We start from the raw sequence: 15,642 nt of genomic DNA, 5'->3' as shown, positions 1-15,642 counted from the left end.
TATTAATAAAACTTTAGTTTTCAGATTTGCAATCCAAACTTTTCCATCTATTGTTTGCCACTACAGCGGTTCACACCATGTTAATGCCAAAGGGTGAAAAAGAGACGCTGAAAGGCCCCTGTGTTTGGGGATGTTCTGTGCCCACTCTGTAGAGGAAGTTTCCTAGGGGAAGTTCAGTTCCATCTGATACCACTCATTTGTTTCCCGAAGAGGTCTGCGACTCCTCGTCTTACAGCCCACAAAAAGCTGAACAAAGCAGAACTGTTGTTAAAATTAAGTCTAATGAGCGTCGGGCAAAGCCTCCTGTCTAAAAGGATGTGCATGAAGGGAAGCGATGCAGTGCAGGAGAGGAGGACGTATTTCATCTTTGTAAGCTAAGGAGCTCATTTCTCCTTCGAGGAAATAAACTATAACGAATGGCTGTGGGCACGATGGGAAGCATTACATACTGCTGGGAAAACTGTCCCCTAGGATGACAATGGGCCCGGCTGTCAAAAGGGCACGGAAAGGGCAAAGCTCTTGCTTACATCATACACACAAAAGAGTCAGAGCAGCAGGAATGGCAGCCGGTGCAGCCGAATCACAGCATTGTGTAACAACCTTCCCGTGCTTACGTGGACATATATTCTTTCTTTCTCATTTCTTCAGAATTTGTTTATGGCAATAGGCACATAAAAACTGCAGGCAAAGTGTAACCATAAACAGAAACACCCACGCGGTGTTATAAAATATACTTAGGTCAGACAGAAGACATAATCTTCAGAACATTTATAGTACTCTAAAATGTTGCAGCCCTTAGTAGAATGGGGCTTTTGATGGGAAAATGCACCGTATTTGCTGCAGTGAGGGGCAAGATCAGCTGCATGGGGGGGCATCGCTGCCCTCAGCCAGTGATGAGGGAAGGTCCTTGCAGATCACCGCCACCCCCCACCCCCAAATGCTTAACAGGAGCATTCGTGTAAACAGACGGCTTTTTTTCATGAGGTCCCACACAAGACAACCAGGAGTTGAAGCCTCTGATCCCAAAGCAGCCGGCACCGCGCTGAGACCCAGCAGCTCTGCCAGGAGGCAGCGGTGCCACTCCGAGGCTGCCAGGAGATGCCAGCAGAGTCCCAGCCCCTTCCCACAGCCCTGTTGAAGAGCTGCAGCCCCGGAGCTCCGCTGATGCAGGGCTGCTGCCCACAGCCTGCTGTTCATCCTCAGCAGCCACGCGATGGCAGCAGAAATATGAAAACACTGAAAGGAATGAATCCATTATCATACAATTATAACGGGAGGATATCCTGCCCAAATGCTGCTAACTGTACCCTCATGTCTGTGGCATTTTTAAGACAAGCAGGGAGTAGAAAAACATTTTTTTTCCTCAAAAACAGTAATTTGCATTTCCTACATCACCTTCATTGCTGACAGGGTCTCCTATGCTTTCTTGCTATAGAACAGGTATGTGGTTTGTGGGCAGCTGCCTGTACTGCGCTCTAACGCTGCATATTGGTGACTGGAAAACACCACTGCCAGCCCCTCTCAGCAGCAGCCCTTATCTCAGCGATGCTGCAGCAGGGCTGGTGTTTCATTCGGGCTGTTTTAGTTGAAGAGGCCTGCTTGCTTTTTCTCTTTTTCTTTCTTTTTAATGCTTTTGCAACCAGGCTGTTTCCTGAGAGCCGGCCGAGGCTCTGCTTTCTGTGCAAGCAGCTGGCCACTGAAGTGAGACCACATACAGAAATCTGACAAAGCATCCAGCCGAACAGATCAGCATCACTCCGAGCGTCTGCTGCTCACAGACGCACTGCATCCAGCAGCACTGAAAGCTTCCCACCTCCACCACGGGGGATTTCAGCTCTGCAGCCTTCATGCACGCAGCTTTGCCATTAAGAACAGGTACACACAATTGCGGAGGACTATGAGCACACATCAGAACATATGGAAGAGTAACAGCGTGCCCCAAGGAACGACCAGAACCGTAAGTGTCATTCTGATCCGGCTTTAAAAATGGGAACAGGCCAATATAACTCCATTTCTCTTCTTTCAGTTCCATTTCTTACATGAAATTAGTTTGCAGGTAGTGCTCTGCGTTTCAAAGAGTTGTGCAAACATTGGCTAATTCGCATTTCTTGTCATTAAAAAGGTGAGTAAATACCGTCCTACCAAGTGGTGGCCATTACGAAGTGCACGCAGACAGATGAGTGCCAAACTGAAATCCTGTTCTGTCTGCTTTTCCACTATTAACTGTTCAGTATCCTCCATTACACAGCAGGACTGTCCTTTGGATAAAGGTAGCTGTGCCGTAACACCACCAACAGCCCAAAGCCCTGAGGAGGTGCAGGGCCGGCTGCGGCGCTGATGGAGCTCCACCATCAGATCTGCTTTCTAGGTCTTTTTCAGACCATACTGGTTTTACACATCCATTCCCTCTATTTGGGGTTCCTGTGTCCTTGTTTGATCTGCTGCCATACAAAGACAATACCAGATTTTATTTAGGACCTCCAGAGCCTCCCAGCCTCCAAACGTGACTCACGTCTTCCTGCTCCCCCTCCCAGCGCACACTTTTGTCTTCCGAACACGAACTCAGGAAATGAAAACGTTTAATGCATCTCTGATGCATCCAAAATTAGCAGCAATACAGCAAATGTGATTTGATTTCCTTTCTAACGCACCACAAAATAAATAAATAAACATAAACACACATTAAAAAGCCAGGAGTGTAACAGAGCAGCGCAGAAGTTCCTCCTTTCCAGGGGAAGTTCTTATCTCCGTCACAGCCAACAGAGCAATTACAAGATTACAAGACACACACTGCTCCGTCATCTGGATCCCCTGTGCAACCAAACGGATCCCTGCGGGAAAAAAGTGACCCTCCCGGTCTCACGTGGCAGCGCAGCGTTGCCCTTCGCAGCAGCTTTGCTTCAGTACTACAGAACCTGGTGTCTGTGCAACCTACTGCAAGGTCACTGCAGGAGCAAAAAGCCCAAACCAACCCACGCCGAGCCCTTCCTGTGTGCCCATCAGGGCGCCCATGGAAATTAAAGGTGGTCTGAAAAAGTAAGTGCAGAATATTGTCTCTGAGCCCCAAATACTCATTTTCATTTTGCTTTAAAGTTCCTCATCTAAACTGCAACCATCAGGATAAAGTTCAGAGCAATAAACCTCGGCTTTCCTCTCCGGCCCCCAGCATGTTAAACAGAGCATAGATCCAACAATCCAATCTCCATATATTTTGTTCTCAAAATATTTCATTTCTGCCCACCAATCTTTAGATCTCCTATTGGATTTTGCTTTCATAAATGGATTTTTCCACAGAGCCGGCAGAAAATATATTTAATTTCAAATTTCTCTAAATGGAAAAAGTCAATATAAATGTCAACGTGCATTTGGGCTGCAGTCTTTCGGGTGACACCAACCTAACGTCCCAGGGCAGGGCAGGAGGGGCTGTTTGCTCATTCCCTAACTGTGCACTTGCTCTAATGTTTTATTTAAGGAGGACCATTGACAAGAGAGGAGACCTCTTTGATCTACCATCCTTCTCACCATTTACAGTATCGTGATGTAGCTGCAGTATCAATTACTCAGACAATTTCAGTCTGTCCCAACATGAATGTCATTAGTCCACAGAGATCCTTTTGGAACAGTTTACTTAGAATCCTCCTGTACATGTGAAATGGAAAATGCTCAGACTTCAGTGAATGGGATTTGAATTGCAATCCTACCACACGTGGTTCGGCTTTATTCCCACTATGCATTAAACAGGAAAAAAGGGCTGATGCAGCCCATTGCAAAACACTGCCCACGTGGTTCCTGCAGAGCTGCCCCATGCAGCAGTCGTCATTCCTCCCTGAGCAGCCCTTGTGCCCCACAGCCCTGCCATTGCTCCTGGCAGCCCAGACTGCAGAATAAGCTACGAGAGCTGAAGGTTGGGTGGTTACGGGGTCAAAGCTGCCCAAAACCCAGCAAGTGCTGCAAAATGATGCCAGAACCCCCCAACGTTTGCTGCCAATCGATGTTATTGCAAGTGCACGCATTGGGATCCCATACAGAACACAAATGATTGATACGTGTCATCTCATTTCAGATCTAATGATGATTCATGTGCCCTTCAGACATGGGGACTGACCCCTCGCCCCAGCACTGCCTGGTGCTCTGCAGGAGCTCCATGTGGGTTGGAGCCAACGTTACAGCCATGAGGGACATCAGAGCTGTGGGACCCAAACCACAAGTGGGGAAACACTCCTACGCTCTGTGCCCTCCAATGAACTGCAGGAGATGAAGGGAGATTCTGGTTAGAAATCATATGGCAGAAGTTAAATATTGCCAGCAACCTGAGGAAAAAAAATCCTTAATAGCGCTGATAAAGAATAGATTTGTATAGGAACTGTCACCACTCCCCAGCAATTTTTCTCCTTTCATTTCAGGGCTGTGCTTTTTTGTGTTAATGTATGCACATATGTGTGTAATATTTTCAGAATGCCTTTCACATTAAACTCTAATTTCTTCTCCAAAGCCATTCTGCAGTATTTTTCTGGAATGCATTAAGCAGCCTGACTGAACAATGTAATCCTAATTAGTTTGCAAACTACGCAGCTCACCTCTGAGGGGGAGTAAAGCCCATGTAAATTAAAGCGAATTGGATCAGGCTGTCCTAGGAATAGTTTACAAGATTAGTGCTGCTGAGCGTGTGATCTCAGAAGTTGCTTGTTGCTTTCACCCTCCAGTAATACCTTGCCCGTACATTTCACTGACGGGGAATTGAAAGGTAGAAAGGTTTTTGGTTTAACACTCTGTGGTGGGTTCTTTGCATAGGGCAGAAAAGCCCATTTGGTCACTGTCTGAAAGGAAAAGTCTCCGTGTTGTGCACTCCCAGCTCAGCGCTGTGAGCGGATGGCGGCGGTATCGGCATGGCTGGGCTCACCGCGAGCTGAAGGAGCCTCTGTCAGGTCCTGACAGTGAGATTCCAGGGTTCTGCAGTAATTGAATAATCTGAAATTTCCATTCGTGTCCTTGTGGACTAATCTGTTACAGCGTTAAGGGACTGTTATGATAATAATTAAATACAAGTCCTGCATACAAAATTGGTATTCTGCATCTCCATCCCCACAAGGGAATTTCTCTCTTAATAAGACTTAGATCAAGTTTTACCTTTTTTTTTCTTTTTTAAGGAATTCACCAAGATTGTCACATTGTGCCAAGATAACACACAGCTGCACATTAGAGAACAAGGAACTTGTAATCTACAAGCTTAACACATTCTTCCTGTTCTCTGATCGCTCCAATCTTAAATCGGTGGTTTCAGACTAAATCCAAACGGATGAGCCCACTGACAAACTGCTCACTGACAAACTGGGGCTGCAGAAGGTGGTCCTCATCGCCCAGCAGACATTGCTGCGCCCTCTGCCACACGAGTATGGAGATGAGAGGATGCGCACAAAGCGGTGCTGCTGCTGCCACTGGTTTGTGGTAGGGCAGCGGGTTCATAGCAGCAGTTTGGCACAACACATCCCAGGTAATGCTGCTATGCTCAGAGCGAGGCTCGGCAGGTCGGAGCTCTGCCTGAAGTTTAACATTGCCATTTGCTCAAACTTCTCTTCAGGCAATTCAGAAAGAACGAACCTGTTCTCAACATAGGATGAAGAGCAAGAGCATCTGTGCCAGCCTTTCAAAACACGGGGATACTTACTATAAAAGCACAACCTCACGTTAGCTGTAGAAGCAGTCTGCAACGAATGTGAGTGGATGTGCAATTTACAGACACCCAGAGAGACACGTGGAAAGGGGAGCAGAGAATGCACCAAATGCACCGCAGCTCAACCAACTGTCTGCACAGCCACAGCAGCACCAGTCTGCAATTACTTGACAGCTATTTCAACTTACTCCTTATTTATTAGTTAAAATTTTTAATTATGTGAATTGATTAGGAACATTTCACCAGGGATCCTAATTAATTAGAATTTTAAAAAGGATCATGGACTGGAGATTTTTAATAGATTCCACAAAGAACTGCACAAAGATGGATATTAGGGGAAAGGCCAAATTAACTTCTTTCTGGTTTATCAAGCATTTTCTAAGAGGATTGTGCACCAGATTAACCAAGTAATATCCAAACCCCTTACTCACAGCAATGCTAAGTGAGGCAGTAGCTTAAGCATTTCAGGCGGTTATCATTTAACATCTGCTTGATTAATTAGTTTATTCCCCTTCCTGGATTTTCCAGCTTTTCTTTACTCTGTTGTCCATGCTCACCAAGTCCCCCTGTATGATATGGCTGAGCACAAGGATCCCCAGGGACCAACGGTACGCTTGTTTCCTTTATTTTCCTTACCCAAATGTGGGACAGATGCAGAAGCCATTCTCTTTATCAAACTCAGAAAGCTGTTAATGGTAAAATCTACTCATATAAAGAACATTTCAGAATTGGCTGGGCAGCGCTCGTATGGGCCAACATGTTTTTCCTTTCTACCTAGCAACTGCCATTCCCAAAACTTGATTTGGATACGATCTGTGTTCTTGGCTGTCTTTGTATTTTTCCATCAGTACGGCCATGATACCTATTTATCTTCTGGCTGCAAGAACAGCAAACACGATCTGGCAGTGCCACAAGGCAGACAGTTATTTCATGCCCTGTTAAACTCTAATGTGGTTAACAACAATATCATTCCAACTTTTAAAAGGGTCCTTTTTTTTATTATTTTAAATCTGTTGCCTGCATCCAAGTAAGGAACATCACTTCCAGTTAGGATGGGATTAGGAACATCATAACGTACTCTATCCACGAAGCAGCAGTGCAGGGTGTAACTGAGCTAGTAATCAGAAAGGTTAAAATACATCATTCTTTCCAAGTAACATTTGGAGGTCAAGAAAATTAACTTTTTCCACTTGGTTCAGAACTCAGATCTGTAGCAATTATTAGATGCAACATGGTCAGCAAAATGAGCAGGCAGGCAGCAACAAGACCTAAGAGCGGAGAGAAAAGCACCGTGGTGCAGCAAAGTGGGCTCATCCTGCAGGGAAACCTGTCCGACAGTCTCTGGAAAACACGGCAATGGTGCACCAAACCCAGACTGTTATTTATTAGCACTCATTCTTGCCTATTTCAGCTGGAATTAAATCAGCAAAGCTGAAAGACAAGCAAAGGGGGATGTACTCAAAGTACAGGAGAGATTTCCACAACGGATCCAACTCTTCCAGCTCCAAATGTACGCTGGCGTTAACTTTCTGATCGTGACCTGAATCTCTCTGTGGTTGCTCATGTGGGTTTATTTTCTCCTGTCTTTCCTGACATCAATCACTGCTATCTGAATCATCGCTTCCTTTGTGTGTTCTGATACCCTGAGGGAGAAAACGTTCATTTCTTTTCAACGCTTAGATGATCAATCTGGATTCTGATACTCCCCTTTTGCTACCTAATGCATAGACTTATGTAGAAATTGTGTTCCACCAGTTTGGCAGCCCAATGCAAATCCCATTAATTGTCCACAGCATTGATGCAGGAGCCAGATTCGTGCTGGGACATCGTGTTATCTGCTGGGAGACCCCCGGTGCTGCAGCACAGAGCGAGTCCCACATTTATCAAAGCAAGGAGAATGAGGTTCTGCCCATAAGGCTTCACATTAAGAAGACTGAAACACAGCTTGGATTAGAGGGCACAGGTATCTCCTTGGAGGCTAAATATAAAGTACTAAGGGGGCTCACAAAGTGGAGAAAGACGCAAGAATGAGTGTCTGAACCCAGGCACAAGCAAACCAGAAGGAAGTTACTTTGATCCTTATTTTCTTATGTGGTGAAAGTGATTGACCACCAAAAGAAACCTTCAAACTGGGGCATTCTCCGACCCTTTGTACATTCCATTAAAGGTCTGTTATCTTCTAGAAGACAGACCACAACAAAACAGGAATTACTGCAATCTGGGTAGAACTATTTGACTTAACGTGGTAGGTGCAGACATACAGCAAGTCAGTGCTGATGGCTGATCACCCTATTAAAGAAAAACCATCAGGAAGTGCTCATTAAATAAAGTGCACGTGTGGCTGCCAACGGCTGCTGTCCTACAGCTGAAGTTTGTGGTGCAGGTTTTGGTATTCCGCATTGTTAAAGTTCATGGAAGTTAATTAAATCCCGTTCTGCAAACACTAAACAAAAACAAACTACAATTTCTATTATGCTGACTTTTTTTTTTTTCTTTTCTGGCTTGTCATAATAAAACATTGTTATTGGATGTAAAAATTATGGAACAAAGTTATGTCTCCCTGGTGTAATATAATGCAATCCATTTAATACTATTTTAAAACCAAAAACCTCATTAAAACAGACAGAATGTAAGAATGACAAATTGCCTAGAAGGGAGCGTGAGCACGGAATGCACCGCATGCACTCGACTGCTCACAGCACCGCCTGCTCCGTTCGGCTGCACGGCGCGGATGTCAACGTGAGCACAACAGCTCCGGGTGGGCAGAACCTCTCTGGTCCCCCAGCAGCACCAATTGCTTGGAACGCCGCTGGTTATTCTGTGCTATGCCTGCACAACTGGGTGCAGCCTCAGATCCATAGTGGTGCTCACAGTCTATTAACTGCAAAAATCAATACAGCTTATACAAATATATGCCCTCACAGCTTCACTATTCATTTGCTGAAATCAGAGCATTTCTTGGTAACGCAGCTACGTTGTGCTGCCGAACGCTTCATCATCCTTTTGGCCCAGAGGTCGGCATTAACGTAGGGAGCACAGCATTGCTGTCTTCAGAACTAACTCTGCATCCGAGCTCCAACCACCACAACACGCAACTCCCATTTAATACAGTAAAACAAATTCAGAACCCTCATTTTTTTTTTACTCCACATCTGCGCATCAGAAGTGATTGATGTGATCCAATCGCTCACTCCTCACACACACAGATTGTAAGAGAATGGTTATGTCAAACCATGACATATTTCAGAACAAACAGGCTGGTTCCAGAAATATCGCGTCAGGTGAAATGATCCCTCTGGTTCTTTCTGAGTCGCTAAGGAACATCAGTAGAGCAACAGCCTCTTTCAAAACATTCTTTCAAGCAGAGTCTGATTCTGGACTCAGTTCAATAGAGAATCTATTTCTGCACATCTAAGAGCAACGCTTAATAAGCATATGTAAAACGATGGCAATTACTGTGAAAATTACCTGTTTGGTGAGAATCAACCACATACACACAAAGCTTCCACGTGAAAAACAAGGGAGAATACTTGCAAAGTTCTCCTACCTCCACTCCTTGGACTTTCAGCTTCATGTGATCCTCTCTGGTGGTTTTCCCGTCTTTCCTTTTTTTCCAGCAATACCCATCTTTCCTGTACTTCACCTTCTTCCTATTATACAGGATCATAGAACCATTCTGCGGTCTGCAAACCAGAAACAAAGAATGAGATAAAGCAAAAAACGCTCTAAGAGAACTCAGGAAGCAGCGACTGCAGAGCGAGGACTCTGTAGAAAAGCAATATTCCGTATTTGGTATCATTTTTTTCACCTCTCATTGCTTGAAATCAGGTTAACTGCATTTAACAACATGCAAAGTTTTACTTTAGAGTCCTGTACGTAACAAAGTGCCAATGGCTGGTGTAAGAAAGAGGGAAGAAACAGGAACAACGATGACTTCACAAGGGCTGCTATTCTCAGGCTGAAATTCAAACTGAACATTAGAAGGGAAGAAAAGCACAGGGATGAAACGGTGTTATTGTTCTGAGGAGCACCAACAAGGAGCTGAAAAGCATCAGTTCATAAATCACTTCCACCGTTTGCACTCAGATCAGGTCAGATGTGGGATAACTTCCTCTCTTTTGAGCAACGTGACTTCAGAGATGTACGGACACATCTTCCTCTTAAGAAGCACGTTGGCACCTCAGAGTATCCATAAGGAAACACGGACATCTGCCCAGCAGACAGGACTGCACACCTTCTTGCTGCGCTGCATTTACAGAAGTGCTTTGCCATTTGCTAAGCCAGCACACAAAAAGGGCATTTCTGCTGTAATATTAAAACAATTCGCTACGAAGGCACCATGCATCAGACACAGACAGCAGTACTGGAGATGCTGCAGAAATTTACAGTGGTACATTAGTCACAGTAATTTTGTTTTAGAACACCAAGAACAGAAAGAAAAACAACATTAGCAGCAGCTGCAATAAACAACTTCCATAGGAAGTCTCCTGCGATAAAGCACAACTCCTGGACCGGCACACACGGTGAGCAAACAGTCCTCCCAGAGTCAAACAGTCCTCATTTTGGATGAGGAGTGGAGAGACCACGAGGTTGAGCTGCACAACCTTGCTGGGATTTTGCAAGGCTGAAATCAGTTTTTTGTTCTTTTACTTCTGTGATAAAGAACACAGTCAGAGGTCACTGGAAAGCAGTTAACAAAATTTACACGGAATAAAATAAAACACGACAGAACAAAATCTCTTTAAGAATCTCCAGAGCTGTCGATTCCGATAGCAGTGTATCAAGGTAGTTTAACGCTCATGGAAAACAGCTGGTTTCTAAAGATATCTTCATAAAACGAGAGGCAATTCTAACCCGATATACATTGCTGCTATATTTCTCTTCCTGTAGGGAAAAATAGAAAGGGAAGATCTCCTGCGCTTATCTCTCTTGCACAAGCACAGCCAAGAGCAATAAATTGATGGCTGCAGTGGGACGCAGCAGATCGGGGCTGATAGCAGCGCTGGGGATGCAGCTCAGGTCTCCTCTGGAGGCGTAACTGCTAAAGCCAAACACAGAGGCTTCACCTGCACCCTTACAGAAGAGGGTAAGGAGCTGCAAGCTTGAGCACCGACTGCTCTGGGGCTGTCATTTCCCACCAGCCTAATCCAGAGGTGTTTGTGAGAAGTCTGCATCTGAAGTCTGCATCTGATCCATCACGGCATCAGTCACAAAAAGCAACTTGTTCTCCTTTGTGCCAAAACTCCACTTGGAACCACAGCAGCGAGAAGCAGCACTGGAACGTTAACAGCAATTTGTATAACTAGGAACTAATCTGCAGCTCCTCAGTTCATGAATGTAGGGCAAAACTGAAAATAATCAAACAGCGTTTTAATGGGACTGCACAGCTGCACATCCCAGCACCCACTGCCCCTAGGATGGCCCAGAGCTGAGTGGGAGAGCAGCAAGGAAGGGCTGGAACCCAGAGCAGGGCAGTGCTACCACAGACAGTGCAGTTATTGCTGGTCCCACTGTGTGGAGCTTGCAGGATAGCCTACTTGCTTATGGCCCGAAATAGCACCGAGCATGCAAAGAGAGACGGCTCCGTTACAACTTTGAATTTCCTTCCTTTTATGAGTCTGTGGCATTTAAAAGCTGCCTGATCTCTATTTAGGTTGCTTGTTTGTGGCCTGGGGGAAGGAGGGAAAAGGACAGGAAGAATAATTGCAGAGCAGAGAGCCTTTTGTCTTAAGTATTGATGAGATTTGAGATGCTTCCCTCTCTCCTCCTGTTATTTACCACCACGGCTCTCAGATAAATGGGCACAGCAGCAGAAGAGCTATTTTTGCCCAAGTTGTTCCAGCTACAGCCCGGAAAGAGAAACCAGATTCCATGCCAGCCTCATTTTCCAAGCGTGTCCCCCTGGGCTCTGCAGGGATCCCCAGCACGGGGCCGAATGGAGCCGTGTGCGCCTTCTTCTGCCTCCCAGACCCACTTGGAGGGTTTTTTGCTTGCTTCTTTTAATCAAGTTATTTGCTGGGATAATGAAAATCTAAAACGGCTCATCTTGTTTTGAACGCAGAACAGACACAAGGAGAGAGCAAAGAGAAAACAAATTAAGGTTAAGATATTTTGGTCAGCTGATGCTTCATATCCGCCTCTCTGCTGTGCTCGTAAATTAAAGCCCCCGCGGCCCAAATGACCGCGATGTTCCCCTAATCATGTTACTGCAATATTAATAAGGCTGCTCAATGCAACCAGTTCCCTCTAAATCGTCCATAAAGATTTGGTAAATGTCAGACATATCATTTAATGAAAACTATGTTTCACTGCTGCGGGAGCTCCGGTTGCCAAAAAGGAATTGCAGATATTGCAGCGCCAACAGAGAGCTTTTTTTTCCCCGGATGACAGAAAAAGAACCCTTCCCCTAGAAGGTCCATTGCTCTAAAACTGGTTTTTATTGTATCATCCCACCTTCATTTCAACTGCCTGGAGGTGTTCAAGGCCAAGTAAGACAGGGCCCCGGGCAGCCTGCAGCAGGGGGGTTGGAGCTTGATGACCCTTGAGGTCCCTTCCAACCCAAGCCATTCTATGGTTCAGTGACACGATTCTATGATATTTAAAGTCACTCTGTTCTTTACAACAAAACCCATGAAAGAGAATCTGAAGTTCATCGTGACCAAAAGCAGAGGGCACCCACAACTGCACAGCTCTGCAGAGCAGGAAATGCACCTGAGATGAGCGGCGCTGTGTGGGGTCCAGGTGGGTCCCAAACAGCAGTGAAAGGCACAGGGCTGCAGTTGTAAGGAATAAAAAAATCCTCTCTCAAAATATTCTCAAGTTAATTAAGCCAAAGAGGGAGAGCTGGGGTACGAGACTCGTGGGAAATCACACACCTCCCTGAACACACCAAGAAAAACAGCGTGTGGCCAACACGGGGCATTTTAAAATAACACAGAATGGACGTAATAACATCTGAGAAGAATGATGCAGTCCTCTAAGTCCCTCATCCGGTACTCAGTCAATTTGCTTAAAAGCATCATCTATTTAGTTCATGTCGCCGGGTCGCTTCGCTTTGCTGGGAATCACATCCAGTCCATTCCCAACCCTATGGGACGGCATCAGCGCCTCCTGCAGCTCATCGCCAGCAGGAACCATGGCCTGCAGCACCAACACTCAGTGCCTGCCAGGAGGTGGGCAGGGGAAAGAGCACGCGGTGTGAGCACGGAGAACCTGCATGGAAGCACGGCTGAGATTGTGGACGGTGAGAAATGCCAACAGCAGGCGCTTCCAGTGCCTCCATTCCAGCTATAACTGTGGCACACAGAAACCCAGACAGGCACATCTTTCTCTTGGAGAGCTCTGCTCCATCTGGGTGCTATCAAACCTTCCAGATGATGGGTTTCCAACAAACCTTCTATTAATTTCTGTTCTGTGCTATATGCAGCACTTAAAGCCCTCGTATCACAGCTCCTACTTGCAGGGTAGGAGAGACACATGGCGACTGTCAGCTGCGATTCCTCCTGACTGACATCGAGTTTCAGAAATACCTCGTCTCCCGTTTCTTGTTTTAACAGGGAAAAAATCTGATGACAGAAGTTATTTCTCCCCTGAGAAATGCTGCTCCGCAAGTCTTCATTTGCCTCGACATTTCTCCTCCACCGCACCAATGGCTCACCAGGAGATTAAAGTCCAGACTGAAAAGTGAAAGAGGAATCTCCAGCAGCAATAGACCAGGATCCCCCATCCCGGCACATCTCCAAGCTGAGATGGATAACGTGGCACCGGAGGAATTCCAAACCAGTCTGAAATTTGCCTGGCCTTTCAACTCTTCACTTGTGAAATAAAGACTTTGGAAGGGGTCTTCTTACCCACATAGGAAGAGATGCAAATCCATCAGGAACATAAACACTGGATTTGTTCTCTTTAGCATTAAATATAATCTGTACTTAAGAGAAAAATGAATTTATCTGATATCTGCAAAATTTAAGAGGTTAAAGTCTAAAATAACAGGCTTGGCAATTTTATCCAGAGTTGCAGTTAATGCAATGACTAATCCCATCAAGGGGACATTAATTGCTGTCTAGATGCTCCTTTTCATAGCAGCAGTAGGCCATAAAACTTAATCCTTACCTCCACTTTCCAGCATGTAGCCTCAGTGTTCATCAATAAAACTAATGCCGTTCATTAAGTATGAGAGTAATTACCTGCGGCTCCAACCAAACAACGACTGAACAGGCGCACATCAACATGCAGGTATCACTGGACAGGCTATGGGCGGCCAACTAAAGCACTTCTATAAGAGCAGGGATCCATTCTGAGAACTGAAACACGGCCACATGGACTGCAGAAGCACTGGGCCCATTCCTGTGTGTGCCAGCACACCGCAGCCATGTGCCAAACTCCAGGCAGGCTCAGGGCCCTCTCTGCTTTGGTTTCAGGAGCCTTCCGTGCTCTCTCATAGAATCATAGCATGGTTCAGCTTGGAGGGAACCTTAATGTTCAAAACCCCTGCCATGGGCTGGGTGTCCCACCAGATAAAGCTGCCCATGGCCCCAGCTGACCCGGCCTTGAGCACCTCAGGGGATGGGGCACCCATCCTCCCCCACAGCCCCATCTGGATGTCACCCTCCCTCAGTCCACATTGCAGGGCACTTTGCAGTAAGAAACAGTGCTCGGGGAAAATGCTGACAGCCAAACTCTTACTCAGAGCAATTTTGTTTTTTTTTCAGGAAACAATTTCCGTGTGCCATTATGATCTTAAATGGCCCAAAATATCGAACATTAAGAACCTCTCAGAGGCTCGAAATGCAGGAGCGGGCAGCTGCACTGCCAGAACCTGCATTGGCAAAACCGCAAAGCATCCCACATCACCACAACTTTTCTTCTGCCTCCATTTATCAGCCATGCTGCGTGACTCAAATATCTGCATCTCAGGACCATAAACATATCAACAAAAAGAAAATAAACATCCACTGAAGAAATGCTTCATTACAGAGCTTGAAAGAATTTCCAGGGAGGCTATAGGTTAAGCGTTATTTTAAATCACCTCAGCTCACAGGGTGGTTTGATGTACTTTGCTCGTATAAATATATGCCATATTGATTGGGAGCACTGGTCTATGCTTTCCAAATTAGCTCTGCAGAAGAGCAGCCTCATTCAAAACCCTTTATGTCAGAGGAAGAACTTCCATTAGCTTCATGGATTTTGGAGTCCAAACAGAGCCTTTGGCTCAGAGCACTCCCCATGTAAATACAGACTCTATTAGACCTTGCCTAGGGTGCAGCTTCAGAATATCTAAGTGGCACAGTTGCACCAGTTCCATTTGGCTTGTTAGATACAGATAAAAATGATTCTCCAAACTTTTTTTGTTGGGATAGCACAGCAAAGAAGAGTTATCTGACGCACACAAAGCTACAACCAAACCACTGAAGTTTCTTAGTCTCCTCTATCTCCAAATAAAAGATAGAGCTCAGGCTCTTACTACCACAGTAGTAAGCCTGAACTCGTTTTTAGTTCCTTCTCATTTGGCTCACTAAGCAGGAATGTGCTTCTGGAAACTGCTGTCCCAGAGCCCAATCCGTAGTTCAAGCTGCAGACGAACAGCAGTATTTGGAGCCTTTTCTTTTAAATAAAGCAATAATTCAAACACTGATGGTTTGAAACTCTATCCCAGATTCGAAAAAAATAAATTAGAAACAATTTTTATGAACTTCTCAGTACGCCAAGCAATCGAAACCTCCTTCTAACTGTATAGGGAAAAAGCCAGAGTATTAAAATTGTCATTAAGTGAAATGCATGTGAAATGCTAAAACGTCTCTTGGAAAGTTACTTCTTGGTGTAACGAGGTGCTACAGACCTTCGTCGTAGTACGAGGCACGAAGAAGGATCGTTGCATCAACTTTGTTCACTTAAACATGATTTTAAAAAGAACTGGTGTTCACCTCTTTCTTGCTCAAGAACCTTGATCTATTGTGTTAGCCCTCATTTAG

The 15,642-nt window shown here is 45.3% G+C and overlaps 1 protein-coding gene across 8 annotated transcripts in view; it reads right to left on the bottom strand.

Moving 5' to 3' along the window:
• The window catches only part of CAMTA1 (calmodulin binding transcription activator 1), a 266,410-nt gene that overhangs the window by 102,628 nt on the left and 148,140 nt on the right, over window positions 1-15,642 (bottom strand). For all 8 annotated transcript variants that reach the window (XM_072354281.1, XM_072354279.1, XM_072354284.1 and 5 more), the window contains one exon: window positions 9,219-9,354. In XM_072354281.1, coding sequence (XP_072210382.1) covers window positions 9,219-9,354 — 136 coding nt within the window. The remainder of the gene's footprint in view (window positions 1-9,218; window positions 9,355-15,642) is intronic.

This window comes from Excalfactoria chinensis, chromosome 20 (assembly GCF_039878825.1).
Source record: "Excalfactoria chinensis isolate bCotChi1 chromosome 20, bCotChi1.hap2, whole genome shotgun sequence".
Classification (NCBI taxonomy): domain Eukaryota; kingdom Metazoa; phylum Chordata; class Aves; order Galliformes; family Phasianidae; genus Excalfactoria; species Excalfactoria chinensis.
This window is presented reverse-complemented; position numbering and strand designations above follow the sequence as displayed.